Consider the following 17,680-nt stretch of genomic DNA (forward strand, 5'->3'; position numbering starts at 1 on the left):
GACATAGGACTTTTTAACATACATATATCTGTGATGCAAATTTTTCAAGGAAGAGGCCTTTCTTATTCCCTATACTACATAATTAAAACTCAATGGAACATGATAATTTAAATCTTTTTGTGACATTGAAAATCCCATTAATTCTGAGATACTTTCAATCACTTGTCAAATGCCATGATGTTTTAGAGAAATAGAGATGACTAAATAATCCCTGTCCTTAATGAGCTCATAGGGTACTTGGAGAGACAGATGGACCATTGGTTATAATATAAAGTAGGAATTGTAATAAAAGAGATTTAGTGAGTAGGTACTGAAATCACAAAAAGTTATGGATTAGGAGAATTAGTTCACTTATGCTGTGTAATTAAAAAAATAATAAAGGTAACTTCAAACCTCAATGGCTTATCACAACAAATGTTTATTTCTCACTCAAGCTTTGTCTGATACGTGTCTGGGCAAATCACCAGGGCAAACTGGATTCAGAAACCCAGGCTCCTGCAATCTTGTGGCTAAGACATTTCAGCAATAGACCACTTCAGTTGCACAGTGGGTGAAAGGGTTGGAAAATTCTTCAACAGGCATGCTCTGGACTAAATTGTACACCCCCCCCTCCCCAGTTTATATATTGAAGCCTCGAACCCCAATACGACTATATTTGCAGAAAGGGCCTTTCTGAGGTAATTAAGGTTAAATGAGGCGTAAGAACGGGGCTCTGATCCAATAGGATTGGTGTCCTCATAACAAGAGACACAGGAAACTTGCTTCCTCTCACTCCCTTTCCACCATGTGAGGGCACAGTGAGAATGTGGCTGTCTGCAAACCAAGAAGAGAGCCCTCACAAGGAACCACTCAGCCAGCACCTTGATCTTGGACTTCTCAGCCTCCAGAACTGCGAGAAATAAAGTTATGTTGTTTAAGTCTCCCATTCTATGGTATTTTGTTATGACAGCCCAAGCTGACTAACACAAGACATTCAAATACTCTGGCACAGAGGCAATGCACATCAGCCCCTTGTCCAGAACTCTTCTCACATGGCCCACCTAATTGCAAGGGGAAAGGTAAATACAGGGGAGGAGGTGGACTGCTTGGTAAGCACGACTGTCTCTGCCACAGTCATCACTTCTGGTCAGCAAAGATCCCTTTCCTCTCTTCTTCCTACCCACTCAACCCTTCCCTAAAGGAGACAAACCGAAAAGCAAGTCATCCAGCCCTTGATTCCAGCTCCAGGTCCAGAATCTGCAGGTGATATGCAACAGTATCTACATCAGTTCCCGATGTGACTTCTCTTGATTCCAAAAGAATGATCTAAAAAGAATTTTTCTGCTTTTCTCCCACCTAATGAACAGTGGTTCAAGAGGGTCAGGAAGCCCAGCACTGCAAACACTCCCCTTTAAGCAGAGAGAGAACAGGAGACACGCGGAAGGCAGGACTGGCCCTGGTCATTCTGAAATGCTGCTCACCAGGTAACCTGAGGTTCCTTACCCTAACTAAGGGTTAACAGTGATCCTTGACCCTCATTCTGTACCCACCATTTTGGATTTTTTTTTCAAGACCTACTTCTCAGAACTGCTATAATATTTTGTTTCCTCTTCCCCAAACCTCTCTCTTTTGGTTTAAAGGTGCTACCTTGACTTTGTCAAGTTCTGTAGGAGCACCACTCAATCAATCCTTTACCCTCAGTCATCTTTTATAATTAAAAGATTATCCTAGGCACCATACTCTTAAGCTGCCTTTTACCTCGAACACCTTTATCAATTGAGAGGTTTTAGCAATAAATGTGGAGACTATACTCCTATTCTTTTTCTTGAGGCTGTTTTAAGTTATTTTTGTCACTTAAAAGACTTTCTTAATTTTATCTCCTTACTCTTTGGTGACTCAACATACTTATCTTTTCCAATTTTGCAGGGTTTTGATTTTTTTCAAATCCCTTTCATTTTTGCTTGCAAGTTCTCAAGTTTTCCCTGAGATCCTTTCTTTGCAGTATCTTGCGAGCCAACAAACATTTTGTTTTCTAACGTCTTCCCCTAGTTGTTGTTGGGAAATACAATTAAAAGCAAAATCTTCTTCCAATCTAGAAATCCTCTCCACAAAAGTAATAGAGAAAGAAAATACTCTTGCTATCTTATTCATATTAAACCAGAATGTGATGCACATCACAGGCAATCTGCTAAGAGACTGCAAAGAAAAAGACATCTCGCCCTTTTCATAGTCACAAGCAGACATAACCCACGATGTACATGTTCTCAAGATAAACAATAACTGGTCACAAGTAAGAGGATTTGACAGCAGCATTTGCCACAGAGGTCATCCTAGATTCACCTGGTAATCGGAGTGACCACCTAGGTTAGCGAATTGGTTTTATCTAGAGGAAAAACAAACTTCTCACACCTTTACGACAGGAGGCAGTTTTGCAATCTGGAGCCAAGCACCACTGACGTTAGGCTCCTACTCTCCCACAGAAACTGGGGGTTAGGGCCACTCTCTCCTTTCATGTTTAAGAGGTGGTTCCTGAGTCCCCGAGAGAGAGAAGGGCACTCCTGGTTCTTAAAGCCGACAAAAGACCTATTTCGTTTTCAGAAGGATTTACGTGCATTTCAAATAGAAGAAAGTACTTGCAAATTTACATTTTCTAAAGTAAGTGTTCAAAGAAAAAGGGAGGGGAGAGCAATCTTTCCGCCCATCTTCAACAGAGAATGAAGTCTCTTAATTTTAATTTGTATTTGGTCTTACAATCCAGAAGCTCATTACACATGCAGTTGGCCTGGCAAGTTATCACGTTTCACCCAGAGGCAAGAGCTTTGCCCAGCATCTCATCAACTGCATGACATCTCTTCTCCAGCTTCCACATCCCTCTCCTTTATCCCTGGCACAACCATGATTTCAGTGCCACAGATCTTAGGGCTATTTATTTATTTATTACTGCAGCCAGCGCTCTTCCTGCTATCAATTTCTATCAGGATCAAATAGATTTATCCTTAAAGAACAAAGAAAGTGTCAGTGGTTTAATGCAGCAGGAATTTCTCACTCATACTAGTCCACTTTGGTTCTGGGCATCTATCCTGAGCAACCAGGATAACATTGGCATAGGAAATAAGTGCATTAGCTTAAACACAGATCACTTCTGTTCATAACCCTTTGTTGGGAACTAGCCAGATGGCGCCCCAGACTGCCCTGGGTGTTGGGAAATGTAGGGGAGCTTGAAATACTTGGAGAGCAGTACTGTTTGGGCAAAAGGCCATTGAATCCAATTTTAGGGACTTAGGAGTTTTCCCAAAGGAGACGATCTGCTACTGAAATCATAAAAGATGAGTTGGAATGATTTGAGCTAAAGTGGGAGGACAGTGGGAGGTGGCAGGGCGTTCAGGATGGATGGACGGCATGGGTTATTTGATGTGTTATTTGATGCTGGAGTTTAGAGCAGTAAGCAGGACATAAGCAGAGAGTTTGTTGAAAAGGCAAATAAAGCTCAGAACCAGGAGTGTTTTATAGGCCATGTGAAAAAACTTAGTCTTTATGTTATAGGCTGCAGGGAGGTGCTTTTAATGCATGAAAGTAAACATAGATTTAAATTTTAGATATATCTATCTAGTGACGTTGTGGGCTATCTTTAACCAGGTTAATAATTTCAAATAAACAGAGTAGCAGATGTCTTGGTCCATTTTGGGCTGCTTTAACAAAATACCACAGACTGGGTGGCTTATAAACAACAAAAATTTATTTCTCACAGCTCTGGAGGCTGGGATGTCTAAGATCATGGAGCTGGCAGGTGTGGTGTCTGGTGAGAGGTTACTGAATCATAGACACTCTCTTTTCACCTGTTCTCACATGGTGGAAGGGGCAAGGAAGCTCTGTCCAGCCATTTTTTTGACTATTTTTTTAAAAATTCAGGTACAGTTGATGTACATTAATAATAAGTTTCAGGTGTACAACAACACAATGATTCACAATTTTTAAAGGTTATATTCCATTCATAGTTACTATAAAATACTGTCTATATTCCCTGTGTGGTACTATATATCCTTGTGGCTTATTTATTTTATACACAGTAATTTGTAACTTTTAATCTCCTACCCCTATCTTGCCCCTCCCCTTGCCCTCTCCCCACTGGTAGTCACTAGTTTGTTCTCTATATCTGTCAGTCTGTTTCTTTTTTGTTATATTCACTAGTTTTATTTTTTAGGTTCCACATATAAGTGATATCATACAGTATTTGTCTTTCTCTGTCTGATATATTTCACTTAGCATAATACCCTCCAAGTCCATCCATGTTGTTGCAAATGGCAAAATTTCATTCTTTTTTGTGGTTGAGTAATATTCCATTGTATATATATACCACATCTTCTTTATCCAATTATCTGTTGATGGGCGCCTAGGTTGCTTCCATATGTCGGCAATTGTAAATAATGCTGCTATGAACATTAGGGTGCATATATCTTTTCAAAGTAATGTTTTTGGGTTTTTTTGAATACCCAGGAGTGGAATTGCTGGGTCATATGGTAGTTCTATTTTTAGGTTTTTGAGAAACCTCCATACTGTTTCCCATAGTGGTTGCACCAATTTACATTCCCACTGAGTATAAGGGTCCCTTTTCTTCACATCCTTGCCAGCATTTGTTATTTGTGGTCTTTTTGATGATAGCCATTATGACAGGTGTGAAGTGATATCTCATTGTGGCTTCAATTTGCATTTCTCTAATGATTAATGATGTTGATCATCTTTTCATGTGCCTGTTGGCCATCTGTATGTCTTCTTTGGAAAAATGTTGATTCAGGCCTTCTGCCCATTTTTAAAAAATAGTGTTGTTTGTTTTTTGGATGTTGAGTTGTATGAGTTGTTTATTATTTTGGATATTAACCCCTTATCAGTCATATCATTCGCAAATATTTTCTTCCATTCAGTAGGTTGTCCTTTTGTTTTGCTGACAGTTTCCTCTGCTGTGCAAAAGCTTTTAAGTTTACCTGTAATTAGGTCCCATTTGTTTATTTTTGCTTTTATTTCCCTGGCTTTAGGACACTGATCCCAAAAAATATATTGCTACAATTTATGTCAAACAGTGTTCCACCTATGTTTTCTTCTAGGAGTTTTATGGTTTCTGGGCTTACATTTAGGTCTTTAATCCATTTTGAGTTTATTTTTGTATATAGCGTTAGAGAACATTCTAATTTCATTCTTTTACATGTAGCTGTTCAGTTTTCCCAGCACCACTTATTGAAAAGAGTGTCTTTTCTCAATTGTATATTTTTGCCTCCTTTGTCATAGATTAAATGACCATAGGTGTGTTGTTTTATTTCTGGGCTGTCTATTCTGTTCCAATAATCTATGTAACTATTTTTGTGCCAGTACCATACTGTTTTGATTACTGTAGCTATGTAGCATAATCTGAAGCCAGGGAGCATGATTCCTCCAGTTCTATTCTTCTTTCTCACGATTGTGTTGGCTATTTTGGGTTTTGTATTTCCATACAAATTTTAAAATTATTAGTCCTATTTCTGTGAAAAATGCCCTTGGTATTTTGATAGGGATTCCATTGAATCTGTAGATTGCCTTGGGTAGTATGGTCATTTTAACAATATTAATTCTTCCAATCCATGAACACGGTATATCTTTCCATCTGTTTGTGTTGTCTTCAGTTTCTTTCATCTGTGTCTCATAGTTTTCCGAGTATAGGTCTTTTACCCCCTTACACAGATTTACTCTTAGATATTTTATTATTTTTGATGTGATTGTATGTTGGGCCACTTTTATAAGAGCACTAATCCCATTCAGGAGGGCTCCACACTTATGACCTAATCCTCCCAATGGCCCCACCAACTAATATCATCACCTTGGAGGTTAGGTTTCAACATATGAATTTTGGGGGAATGCATTCAGATCATAGCACTAAGTCATTCTGTGAGCAGTCATGGTGTGAAAACATATAGGAGAATGAATCAGACAACTCAGACCTGACCTCTGCATCTACCAGCCCCTTACTTTCCATGTGACCTCAGTTACACTTTATTAACATTTCTGAGGATTTTTTCATCCATGAAAACTTGATAAAAATGATATTTGCTATGTCCACCTTCAGTGCTGACATGAGGATAAGATGAAATAATGTGTTTTAAAGCAAGAGCTTTGAAAGCTATCAGATGTAACACATATACGAAAGATGATTAAATTCATCAAACACCTATTTCACATGCCCAACATTGTACATGGCAATACTGGTAATCAAAAAGGATCCCTTGCTTTGAAGAAATCAACATTCGTCTATGAAAAAAGCTAAAACACCAGGACATGATATTATAGTATCAGCCCAGAGTGTAATTAAAAAATAGAGACTGTATTTTAACAAATGTGCTGAATATAGATATACAAAGGGACTCTTTCTGGGGAAGTGGTCACCTACAGAGGAGATGCACATATCACTGTTTCTTGCAGTTCCTTAGACTGGCTTATGAAAGCTTTAAGAGGAATTTTCGAAGTGAGTTAATGTGCCACTCCAGACCAGTCTTATGACTTCGGGTTCATTTATTTAAATGCTGGTTATAACCACAGGCATAAGCCTCAGGACACTGCGAGGCTAGAAATCCACCAGTGAGCACAAGCAATGAGTGCTGAAATGATTATTTTTAATTAAATAGCCATAACCTAAAAAAATTCCCATACAAATGAAAATATTTTAGTCCTTAATTAGTCAAATGAGTAAACCTACCACTCACTCAAAAGACAGTGAATTCATCAGTATCTTTACCTGTTACAGGCACACAGCATATTATATACACGTGGTCATGCTAGTAATTCGTGAGTGCATTTCAGCTAGGGCTGTATATCACTAAACTTAAAAAATTAAGAATTATCTTTTTTTTTAGCAACTGTAGAAGAGTACAGACAAATAATACTTTACATGTTGTGAAGGAAATTGAAATTGTGTTAACATCAGCTGTTTCAAAACATTTTTCTTTCATATTTCCTTTTAGTTTTTTATTTGCTTAGATTTTCACAATCTTATTACAGCTTACTGACCATCTGACTTTTAAAAAATTATAAATTTATTAAATAATTTCAATTTTCATAAAAAGATAAGAAGAGATTTTAAAAAGGGGGGAAAAACTAGTATTTTTTGAGTGCTGAATACATTCCAAACCTTGCCTAATTCTCATACATCACAAAAGGCTACAAAGTAATATTTCAGTCCTCGTGGTCAAAATAAAGGGTATAAGACACAAGAATGAAAACCAATTTGGTCAAATACATAGAAGAACAAGTATTTTAACCCAAATCTAATAGTGCTGCAAAAGCACATGTTCTTCCATCTTCATAGAGCTTTGTTGATGTGTCTCATGTTTCATGGTACAGTCAAAGGAAATACCTGTGTGCTGCATGTCCGTTGTTTCCAGCCACAGTTACAGTTGGTCCTTCAAATCCATCCTCGAGGATGCAGAACCCAGTGGATACAGAGAGCCAACTGTACTACAACATTTTATATGAGGAACTTGAGCATCCTTGGATTTTGTTATGCACAGGGGGTCCTGGAACCAAGCCCCCACAAATACCGACAGACAACTGTACTAATAGATGATAGAAATTTATCATACTGTTACAAGGTATTAGATGATAGGGAACAATAGGTGTGTAAAATTTAGAACAAAAATATATTCCAACACTTCCACATACAAGATTTATTTTTTCCAGCTTTATTGAGGTATAAGAACAATAGAAGTTGTATGCATTTAAGGTATTCAACATAACTTTTTTTTATTAAGACCATTTTCTAGTGTAGTTTTTAGTTTCACAGCAAAATTAAGGGGAAAGTACAGAGATTTGACAAATACCTTCCCCCACACATGAATAGCCTCCTCCATTATCAACATCTCCCACCAGAGTGGTACATTTGTTGTACTTTATAAACCTACACTGACATCGTAATCACCCAAAGTCCAGAGTTTACATTATGGTTCACTCTTGGTGTTGTACATCCTATGCATTTGGACAAATGTATAAAGATGTGTATCCATCATTATGGTATCATCCAGAGTATTTTCACTGCCCTAAAAATTTTCTGTGCTCTATTTATCCTCTACCATCCTCGAACCCGTTGGCAACTACTGATCTTTTTACTGTCTCCAGTTTTGCTTTTTCAGAATGTCATATAGTTATAATCATAAGGTGTGTAGTTTTTTCAGATTAGCTTCTTTCACTTAGCAGTATGCAATTTAAGGTTCCTCCACATCTTTTCATGACTTGATAGTTCATTTCTTTTTCAGGCTGAATAGTATTCTATTATTTGTATGCAACACAGTTTATCCATTCACCTTCTGAAGGACATCTTGGTTGATCCCAAGCTCTGGCAATTATGAATAAACCTGCTATAACCATTCATGTGTAGGTTTTTGTGTGGACATAAGTTTTCAACTTCTTTGGGTAAATATCAAGGAGCCTGATTGCTATATTGTATGGTAGGAATATGTTTAGTTTCATAAGAAACCACCAAATTGTCCTCCAAAGTGGCTATACCATTTTGCATTCCTATGAGCAAGGAATGAAAAGTCCTTTTATTCCACATTCTCTCCAGCATTTACTGTTGTCATTGTTCCAGATTTTGGGCATTCTAGCAGGTGTATAGTGGTATCTAATTGTTATTTTAATTTATATTCCCCTGATGATATATGGTGTACTTATTTGCCATCTATATATCTTCTTTGACGAGTTATTTGTCAAAGTCTTTGGCTCATTTTTTAATTGGGTTTTTGCTTTCTTACTGTTGAGTTTTAAGAGTCTTTGTAATTTTGGATAAAGTCCTTTATCATACGTATCCTTTTCAAATATGTTCTCCCAGCCTGTGGCTTGTCTTCTCATTGAGAAGTCTTTTGCAGAGCAGAAGTTTTTAATTTTAATGAAGTCCAGCTTATCAGTTAACTCTTTAATGGATCATGACTTTGGTGTTGTGTCTAAAATGTCATCACTATACGCAGGGTCATGTAGGTTTTCTCCTATGTTATATTCTAGGAGTTTTATTGTCTTGCATTTTACATTTAGGTCTGTGATCCATTTTGAGTTAATTTTTGTCAAGGGTGTAAGGTCTGTGTCTAGAATTATTTTTAGCATGAGAATGTCTAGTTTTTCCAAAACTATTTGTTGAAGAGGCTAGCTTTTCTCCATTGTATTGCCTTTGCTCCTCTGTAATAGATCAGTTGACTTTACTTATCGGGGCCTATTTCTGGGCTCTCTATTCTGATCCACTGGCCTATTTGTGTGTTCTTCACTAATACTACACTGCCTTCATGACAGTAGATTTATAGTTATGTCTTGAAGTCCGGTAGTATCGGTCTTTTCACTTAGTTCTTTTCCTTCAATATTGTGTGGTCTACCTCAACTGTTTTTAAGATTAGTGATATTAAATACATTTATAATATTGTGAAACCATCATCACTGTCCATCCCCATAACTCTTTTCATCTTGTAAAATTGAAACTCTATACTGATTCAACAATAATTGTCCATCTCCTCTCCATCTAGCTCCTGGCAATCACCATTCTACTTTCTGTCTCTATGATTTTGACCACTTTAAGTACCTCATGTAAGTCGAATCATACTGTACTTGACTCTTTGTGGCTGGCTTATTTCACTTCACATAGTGTCCTCAAGGTTCACCGATGTTACTGCTGTGTCAGAATTTCCTTGCTTTTTACGGCTGCATAATAATCTTCATTGTATGTATATATCACATTTTAAAAATCCATTTATCCATTGATGGACACTTGAGTTGCTTTCATGTTTTAGCTCTTGTGAATAATGCTTCTACGAACATTAGTGTACAAATATCTTTTTGAGACCCTACTTTCAATTCTTTTGGGTGTATACCCATAAGTGGAATTGTTGGATCATATATGGTAACCCTAGTTTTAATTTTTTGAGGAACTGCCATGCTGTTTTCCACAGGGATTCTACAGTTTTACGTACCCACCAACAGTGCACAACAGTTCTAATTCCTCCACACCCTCACCAACACTTATTATTATTATTGTGATAGTAGCCCTCCTAATGGGTGTGAGTGGCATCTTATCACAGTTTTGATTTGCATTTCTCTAAAAATTAGTGACGCTGAGCATCGTTTCATATGCTATTGACTATTTGTATATCTTCTCTGGAGAAACGTCTACTTAAGTCCTTTGCTTATTTTTTAATTAGATTGTTTGTTTTTTGTTGTTATTGAGTTTTAGAAGTTCTCTCTATACTCTAGACATTAATCCCTTATCAAATATATGACTTGTAAATATTTTCTCCCATTTCGTGAGTTGCCTCTTTACTCTGCTGATATTGTCTTTTGATGCACAAATTCTTTAAATTTTCAGTAAGTCCAATTTGTCTACTTTTTCTTTTGTTGCCTTTGGTGTCATATCCAAGAAATCACTGCCAGATCCAAAGTTGTAAAGTTTTGATCTATGTTTTCTTCTAGGAGTTTTATAGTTTTAGGTGTTACATTTAGGTCTTTGATTCACTTTGAGTTAATTTTTGTGAAATATGGTGGTAAGTAAGGGACCAACTTCATTCCTTTGCACGTGGATATACAATTTTTTCAGCACTATTTGTTGAAGACTGTCCTTTCACCATTGAAAGGTCCTGGCAGGCTTGCCAAAAATCATTTAGTTATATATGTGAAACTCTTTCCTTTTTTAAAATTTATTTTTAAATATAAAAATTTCCATATAGTAACATTCATTCTTTGCGCCAAACAGTTCTCTGGGTTTTGACAAATGTACAGAATTACATATCCACCACCTCAATCAGGATAAAGAAGAGTTCCACCATCTCCCAAATTTCCCTTATGTTTTTGCTTTGTTAGTCAATTCCTTTCTACACCCCACCCTCTGGCAATCACTGGTCTCTTTTCTAACCTTATAGCATTTTTTTCCCATATACGTGGCATCACAGAGTATGTTGTTCATAGGATATGGTTTCTTTCACTTAGAACAATGAATCTGTGATATATTCGTCATGTGTGTATCAGTCATTTGCTCCTTTATGTTGCTGAGTAGCACCCTATGGATTTATCGCAGTTTGTTTATTCATTCAGTGAAGGGTATTTCATTTGCCCAGTTTTTGGAAACGATGAATAAAATGGCTAGCAACATTCATGTATAGGTTTTGGTATGAACCTATATATATTTTTATTTTTATGAGGAGATACCAAGAAGCAGATTGCTGGATCATATCTTAAGTGTATGTTGAGGTTTATTTAAAAATGTCAAAGTGCCTTTCCAAATCACTGTACCATTTTGCATTCCCACCAACATTATAGGAGAGTTCCATTTGCTGTCCATCTTTGTCAGCATTTGATATTGTCAGATTTTCCTTTTTAATTATATCCATTAGAATAGATATATAATTGTATCTCATTGTGGTTTTAACTTGCATTTCCCTAATGAATAATTAGGTTTGGAATCTTTTACTGTGATAATCGATCAATCATATGTCTTCTTTGGTGAAGTTTCTGCTTGAATCTTTTCCCTATTTTTAAAATTGGGTTGTATTTTTTCTTATTTTTGAGTTGGAAGTTCTTTATATGTTTTGGATACAAGTGCACTGTCAAATATGTGACTCCCACATATTTTCTCTAGATCAGTGTCTTGCCTTTCATTCCCTTAAAAGTGTTTTTGCAGAGGCAAGTTCTTAATTTTGCTACAGTCAAATTATCTTTTTTGGAAGGGGGAATAATCATGCTTTGGTATCACATTTAAAAACTCTCTGCCTTACCTTTTATTTTAACTAACTGGTCATACATTAGAGAAGGAAGGATTTCTCTCTGCATTACTGATCAAAAAAGGTTTAAGGATAGAATAAGCCTCACTATGACATCACAAAATCCTTGATTATAGAGCATTTGCTTCCATTAATCATCTTCCTATGGGAACCGTATTGTTTTATATTTCCAATTGTTAAAAATCTGTAACCAGATTTTCCCCAGGCTTCTCAATAGGGATAATATTATCAAAGTTAGTAAGACATACATTTTAAGCACCAATTGTGTTATATTAAGCATTGTGCTGAATAGGGAGGTTATGTTTTGAACAATCATTTTATAAAAAAGGATTCGGGGCTCACTTGAATTTTGTTATGCAGGCATTTGAGCTCATCCTTATTTTTGCTTACAATATTTATGAGGTTATGGGAAGTGAAAAAGCCACATCAGCAGTTAAAAAAGTGGTTTTGTTTTTCACAGGATAAAACTGCACATAATCATGAATCCTATGACTTCCTCTGCAGGTTTGGATATCTTTTTTGATTTTTTGATTAAATAATCTTGCATGACAACTGGGTTGTTTTCACTCTTAAAATACAAACTTAAAATCTTTATGGTAAAAGAGCAATTCCTGGGACTTCCCTGGTGGCGCAGTGGTTAAGAATCCGCCTGCCAATGCAGGGGACATGAGTTCGATCCCTGGTCCAGGAAAATCCCACATGCCGTGGAGCAACTAAGCCTGTGCGCCACAACTACTGAGCCTGCGCTCTGGAGCCCACAAGCCACAACCACTGAGCCGACGTGCCACAATTACTGAAGCCCGTGCACCTAGAGCCCCTGCTCTGCAACAAGAGAAGCCACAGCAATGAGAAGCCTGCGCACCGCAACGAAGAGTAGCCCCTGCTTGCCGCAACTAGAGAAAGCCCACGCGCAGCAACGAAGACCCAACGCAGCCATAAATAAATAAATAAATAAATAAATAAATAAATAAATAAATTTATTTATTTAAAAAAAAAAAGAGCAATTCCTCTAAGCAGGCAGGGGACTATGTCTTCATCTCCCCAGGCTGCGCCCCTTGGAGGACAGCTCCCAGTGAACGCTTCCTGGTCCTTGCTCTCCTTCTGTCCTCACATGTAGGGGGTAAGAATGTGAGGATGGATGAGGTATGCTCCTCCAGAAAGAACGATCTTGCTCCACTTTTACTGTCTACTCTTATCTTTTATTGGTACAGTAGAATTTAAAGTGCATTTTGGAAAAAGCCTGTCAGTAGAAAAAAGACTACTTTGACATCCAATTTTATTACATTCCAGTACCTGCAGTAGTATAAATAAATGGCTAGAAACTGCTTCCAAATTATGTGCCTTGTGCAAAGAGCTAGTAAAATAAAACGCAGAAAATGTCATTCTTCAGCTCAAGGTTCACTAGGATGACAGGCCGGGCCTTACCTGCCAATTTTTCCTTTAAATTGTCACTGGTCATCACCCACACCTTTCCCCTCCCCGCTTCTCCCAGTCCTGACCTAGGGAACACAGCGTCCTGCTTTCATTTCTCTGGATCACACATGGACAAAACCTTCTGTCCTTGGCTACCTTTAATAAGAGTGAGATCTTCTGGAATTTACAAACTAGACACACAGAATCATGGTCAATAGCCCAATTATTAAAGGGCAAAGGACACCCAAAATTCAAAGAAGGAAAAACATAGAAACGAACACAAGGACACACCTCCAAACATAAAGAAACAAAGGAGAAAAGAAAAAAAATAACAAGATATCCAAGTCCTCTATCAAAAGAGAAACATCTTAAATCATCATTTGAATGCTGTGATTATGGGGTCAAGAAGAGCACTCTCTTTGCACCCTTAGAGGGCGTGTGAATTGATATTACTTCCCTTGAAAGCAATTTGCTATATTGTGAAGAACCCTGAAAATGTTCACAGCTTTTGACCCAGTAATTCTTCTTGAAAAAGGCTCTGCTAAGAAAATGATCAGATATTTGCACATCTTTTTGCAGATGGTCGGTCAGTGTGGCTTTATTTATAATAGTTCATTCTGGAAACACCCTAATATTAAATTAATGATAGTACAGCCATATGTTCAGATACCACATGACCACAAAAATCTTGATTTTAAAGGACCCAGAGATTACATCTCAATATAATGTTAAGTGAAAATATGCTGATTTTAAAATATATTGGAAAGAAGTAAACCAAAATATTAAAAGACATTTTCTCAAGATGGAGAAATTATGAGTGATTTTAAGCTTTTCTTTCCAACTACTCCCTCAAAAGTTTGGGTTAACTTTTTAATCAGACGATATAAAGTATTAAAAAATGGAGACTTACAAGAAAAATGTAAAAAGTGCAAAGCCTGCTCAGGTTATGAAAACATACTTCTGACTTTACTGTGCCTATCTAGGAATAAAGGCCTGGTTGTATCTCACAGCTTCAAGACCCCCTCTCCAGAAAATGCTTGGGGCTCTCTCCCCTTCCTTGGCCCCATTCCTTCCAGAGGAAGCGTTTTGTTGTAAAAGTAACAAATGCTCATTGTCAAACCTCAAACAGTGGGAAAGTGTATAAAATAAGAATAGTAAATCCCCTCCAACTTTCTTTCCCCACTTTTTCTTTTCACATTAAAAATACTGGGGGATAATTTGCATATAACAATGCACACCAATATTTATAAACAGTTCCATGGCTCTCGACAAAAGTCAGGATACAGGGCATTTTCACCACCCCCAAAGTTCCTTCGTGTTTCCTGGAGTCCATTCTCTCCCTATCCCCAACCCTAGGCAACCACTCATTTGCTTTCTGTCACTGTAAATTAGTTTTGTCCATTGTAGAATTTCCTACCAATGGAATTACACATAATGCTTACAACTGTGTTTTTGAGATTCATCCAAGTTGTGTGTCATGGGTAGGTAATATTCTGTTGTATAACTATTATAATTTATCTATCTAGTCACATAGTGACTTCACTGTAATTACCTTATAAGGCCACAGATTCATTTCTAGAATGTGATAAATCATGTCCCCAAGTGTGAATACATTAAACATCTCTTATATAGAATCCCTAAACCTAAGTCTTGTCTTGGATGTGCGACAACAATATCACAAAGGGGTCAGAGCATAATGACATTGATTCAGTTGGTTGAAGCTCACGTCTAAACCCATATATGTGAATAATGATTGTGAAGCAAGCATTCATTTTAGACATTTATGGATTCCAACCATATGCTGTGATCAAGAAACCAATGTATTTGTCTTGACATACTACGTTTAAAATCTGAATTACACATTTCATAAACTATGGATTTGCCAACTTTTTTTTGTCATTCTGAATTAATAATACTTAATTAATGTTATTAACATAAACGTCTGGGTAAATGAATATTTCATTAACTTATCTCAAACCTAAAAGGTAGTATTTAAGCAATTTTATATAAAACTCCTTTCAAAATATTTCCCTTTAAAAAAACCCCACAATTATAATGCTGGCAAGGACATGCTGAATTTTATGGAGATCCTATTGCACCAAAAATATAGGAGGATGCACCCCAAATATAATATTGTAATAATTTCACAAAGATCTTGTATGATAAAGATATTTATGAAACTGGTTTGATGCCAGAGTAAGAGACGGGAATTATTTTGAATGGGATACTTAACCTGCCATAGAATTAACACAATTTTATTCAGATTATCAGTAAGAATGTGAAGAAATTATTGATATATATTTGGTGATCTCTACCCTACATGGAAATGAAACGGCCAGCCTGGGCTTTGTGGGACAGAACCTTTGCTCCAGGAGGGCCACGACCTCCTGCCTGTGGCTTCTGTGCTCAAAGCTTACCTTCCTGACTCAAACGTGAACCATGTTGAGTCCCGCCCGTATCTCCTCAGTGAGCTGAGAGGCCACATCACCAGCTTGACCTTGGCATTGTGGATATCCCAGAGATAGATATTCTCATGAGTGATCTGCATTGTGCATTCGCCATAAATGTCCAGATTTGGTGTAGGCATAAGATACACATTGAATCGCTCTGCAAAGAAACAAGGAATGGAGAAAATGAAGCCAAAAGAGGTGTGACTTTTTATGGCAGCACTGTATGAACTTGTATACCTACCTACAGCCTTCAGAAAGTGTTACCGTGTCCCTTGGTGACATCGGTATATACTGCGAAACACTACCTTTTTCTTGTGTGGGAAAAGGAGTTAAAGTATTCTTAATCATTAATCCATTCACTCATTCTTCAACTTTTTGTTGCATGCATTCTCTACAGTGGGGATTAAATGGTTAAATTGTACAGTGGGAACATAAGGGCAAAAAACTGATTGGAGTCTGCCCAAATGGCGTAACTGTCCATTTCTTCACATAATCTTAAGTGGACGTCATAGAAATAATTTCTGCGAGGAATGTCTTCTTTAACTTACACGAAAACTTACTCAGTTTTACCTATGAGGCATGAAGTATTTAATGCCCACTCAGATTGACTCTCAAAGCACAGAATGTTCATGGTCAAATTCAGCTTATGATAATTGCAGATATTCATTACTGCCTTTGGCAGAACTTCAGACATTGTTTTGGTATTCGAAATAAAAGCACATAACTGCTTTCATTCCTGGATATTTTGAAATTGAAAATCTGATTATTAGGCAATGATTCCAAACCTTGCTTTACAACTTTTCGTGTATCTCAAAGGTTACCACAAAATCCTGCAGCCCGTGATCCCCATTTAAATGCATTAGATGCACTTTATTTTGAAAAATAAGGTTAGTTGGTAAGTCCCAGGAAGTAAAGAACTTGGTATGACCTACAAAGTGTCCTATAAAGTATCCCTAGTTCCTAGCACCGTATTCTTAGTTTATAGTAAATGATCAATAAATATTAGTTAATTGTATGAATGAAATAAATATATCCCACGATGAATATGGGCTGCAAGAATTGAGGAATTACAAAAAAATAATGAGTCGTGATAACAAAAAGTTTAAGAATAACTGGCAGATACATCTTTGTGAGTTTGAATTTAATTGTGAATAGTGCTTTAAAGGCAGTGCTGTTGCATGAATTATTTTGAGAGGCATAATGGTGCAGCTGCAGTTTGTAAAGGATTGAGATGTTTAGAAATGTGCTATCATCCATCATGATGCTACAATCTGAAACACTGTATGTTTTCTGGCACTGAGCTGGAATTGTCTGTAAAATAGAAAGAATCTTTTCAGTGGCAGGTATTTTGTAAAGCAAGGATTTTCTGATGCAAAATCAGTTATATTTAACTTAAGCACGACAGCTTGAAACTTAGTAACCATATGGACAATATTTATGTTCAAGTGTCTAGATATTCTGGGACCAAAAATAATCTAATGATTCAATATTCTAATTAGGTTGTTGACCTGTGAAAGTAATATGTATATAGATTTCACAATTATTTCCCAAAGAAAAGGCAAAATGAGATAAATTCTATAGCTGAAAAATGAAGAATATTGTCCCATTAATTATGTGCAATAAAAGGCTGTATCTATATCTACATAGACACATATATATTCCATAAATCTTAAAATTCTTGTGTGCAAGTATCTACATGCAGCATTAAATACATCCCTCACTTTCCCAGCACAGTTCCCTCTCCAATGGGATTACAAATAAATCAAAAGGGTATGATCTAATATGAGAATATAAATGAAACTTGGACCCAACAGAGTGACTCAGGGTTATAGTTAATGCCTGAACAGCAATATTCTTTTCTTTGCTCAAGACACTTTTGATGAAGTTCAGCTTCTACATTTGTAACTAACCATGTGTCAGTGGCATCTGTTGTGCATAGGGAAAATATTGTCATTATAAAAGCGGAAAGTGAAACAGTCCTCTAAATTATTTCCTTTCCATCAATCCCGGAGTCTGAAGAGAGCATCGGAAGACTCATTGCCAAAATGCCAAGAAATAACAACACTTTTAAAA

General features: G+C 36.8%; 1 protein-coding gene across 7 annotated transcripts in view; it reads right to left on the reverse strand.

Annotated features, from left to right (window-relative positions):
* The window catches only part of DOK6 (docking protein 6), a 396,998-nt gene that overhangs the window by 128,240 nt on the left and 251,078 nt on the right, over positions 1 to 17,680 (reverse strand). For all 7 annotated transcript variants that reach the window (XM_082355309.1, XM_082355307.1, XM_082355311.1 and 4 more), the window contains exon 5: positions 15,575 to 15,764. In XM_082355309.1, the coding sequence (XP_082211435.1) occupies positions 15,575 to 15,764 (190 nt within the window). The remainder of the gene's footprint in view (positions 1 to 15,574; positions 15,765 to 17,680) is intronic.

This window comes from Balaenoptera borealis (genome assembly GCF_965194805.1).
Source record: "Balaenoptera borealis genome assembly, chromosome: 14".
Taxonomy (NCBI): domain Eukaryota; kingdom Metazoa; phylum Chordata; class Mammalia; order Artiodactyla; family Balaenopteridae; genus Balaenoptera; species Balaenoptera borealis.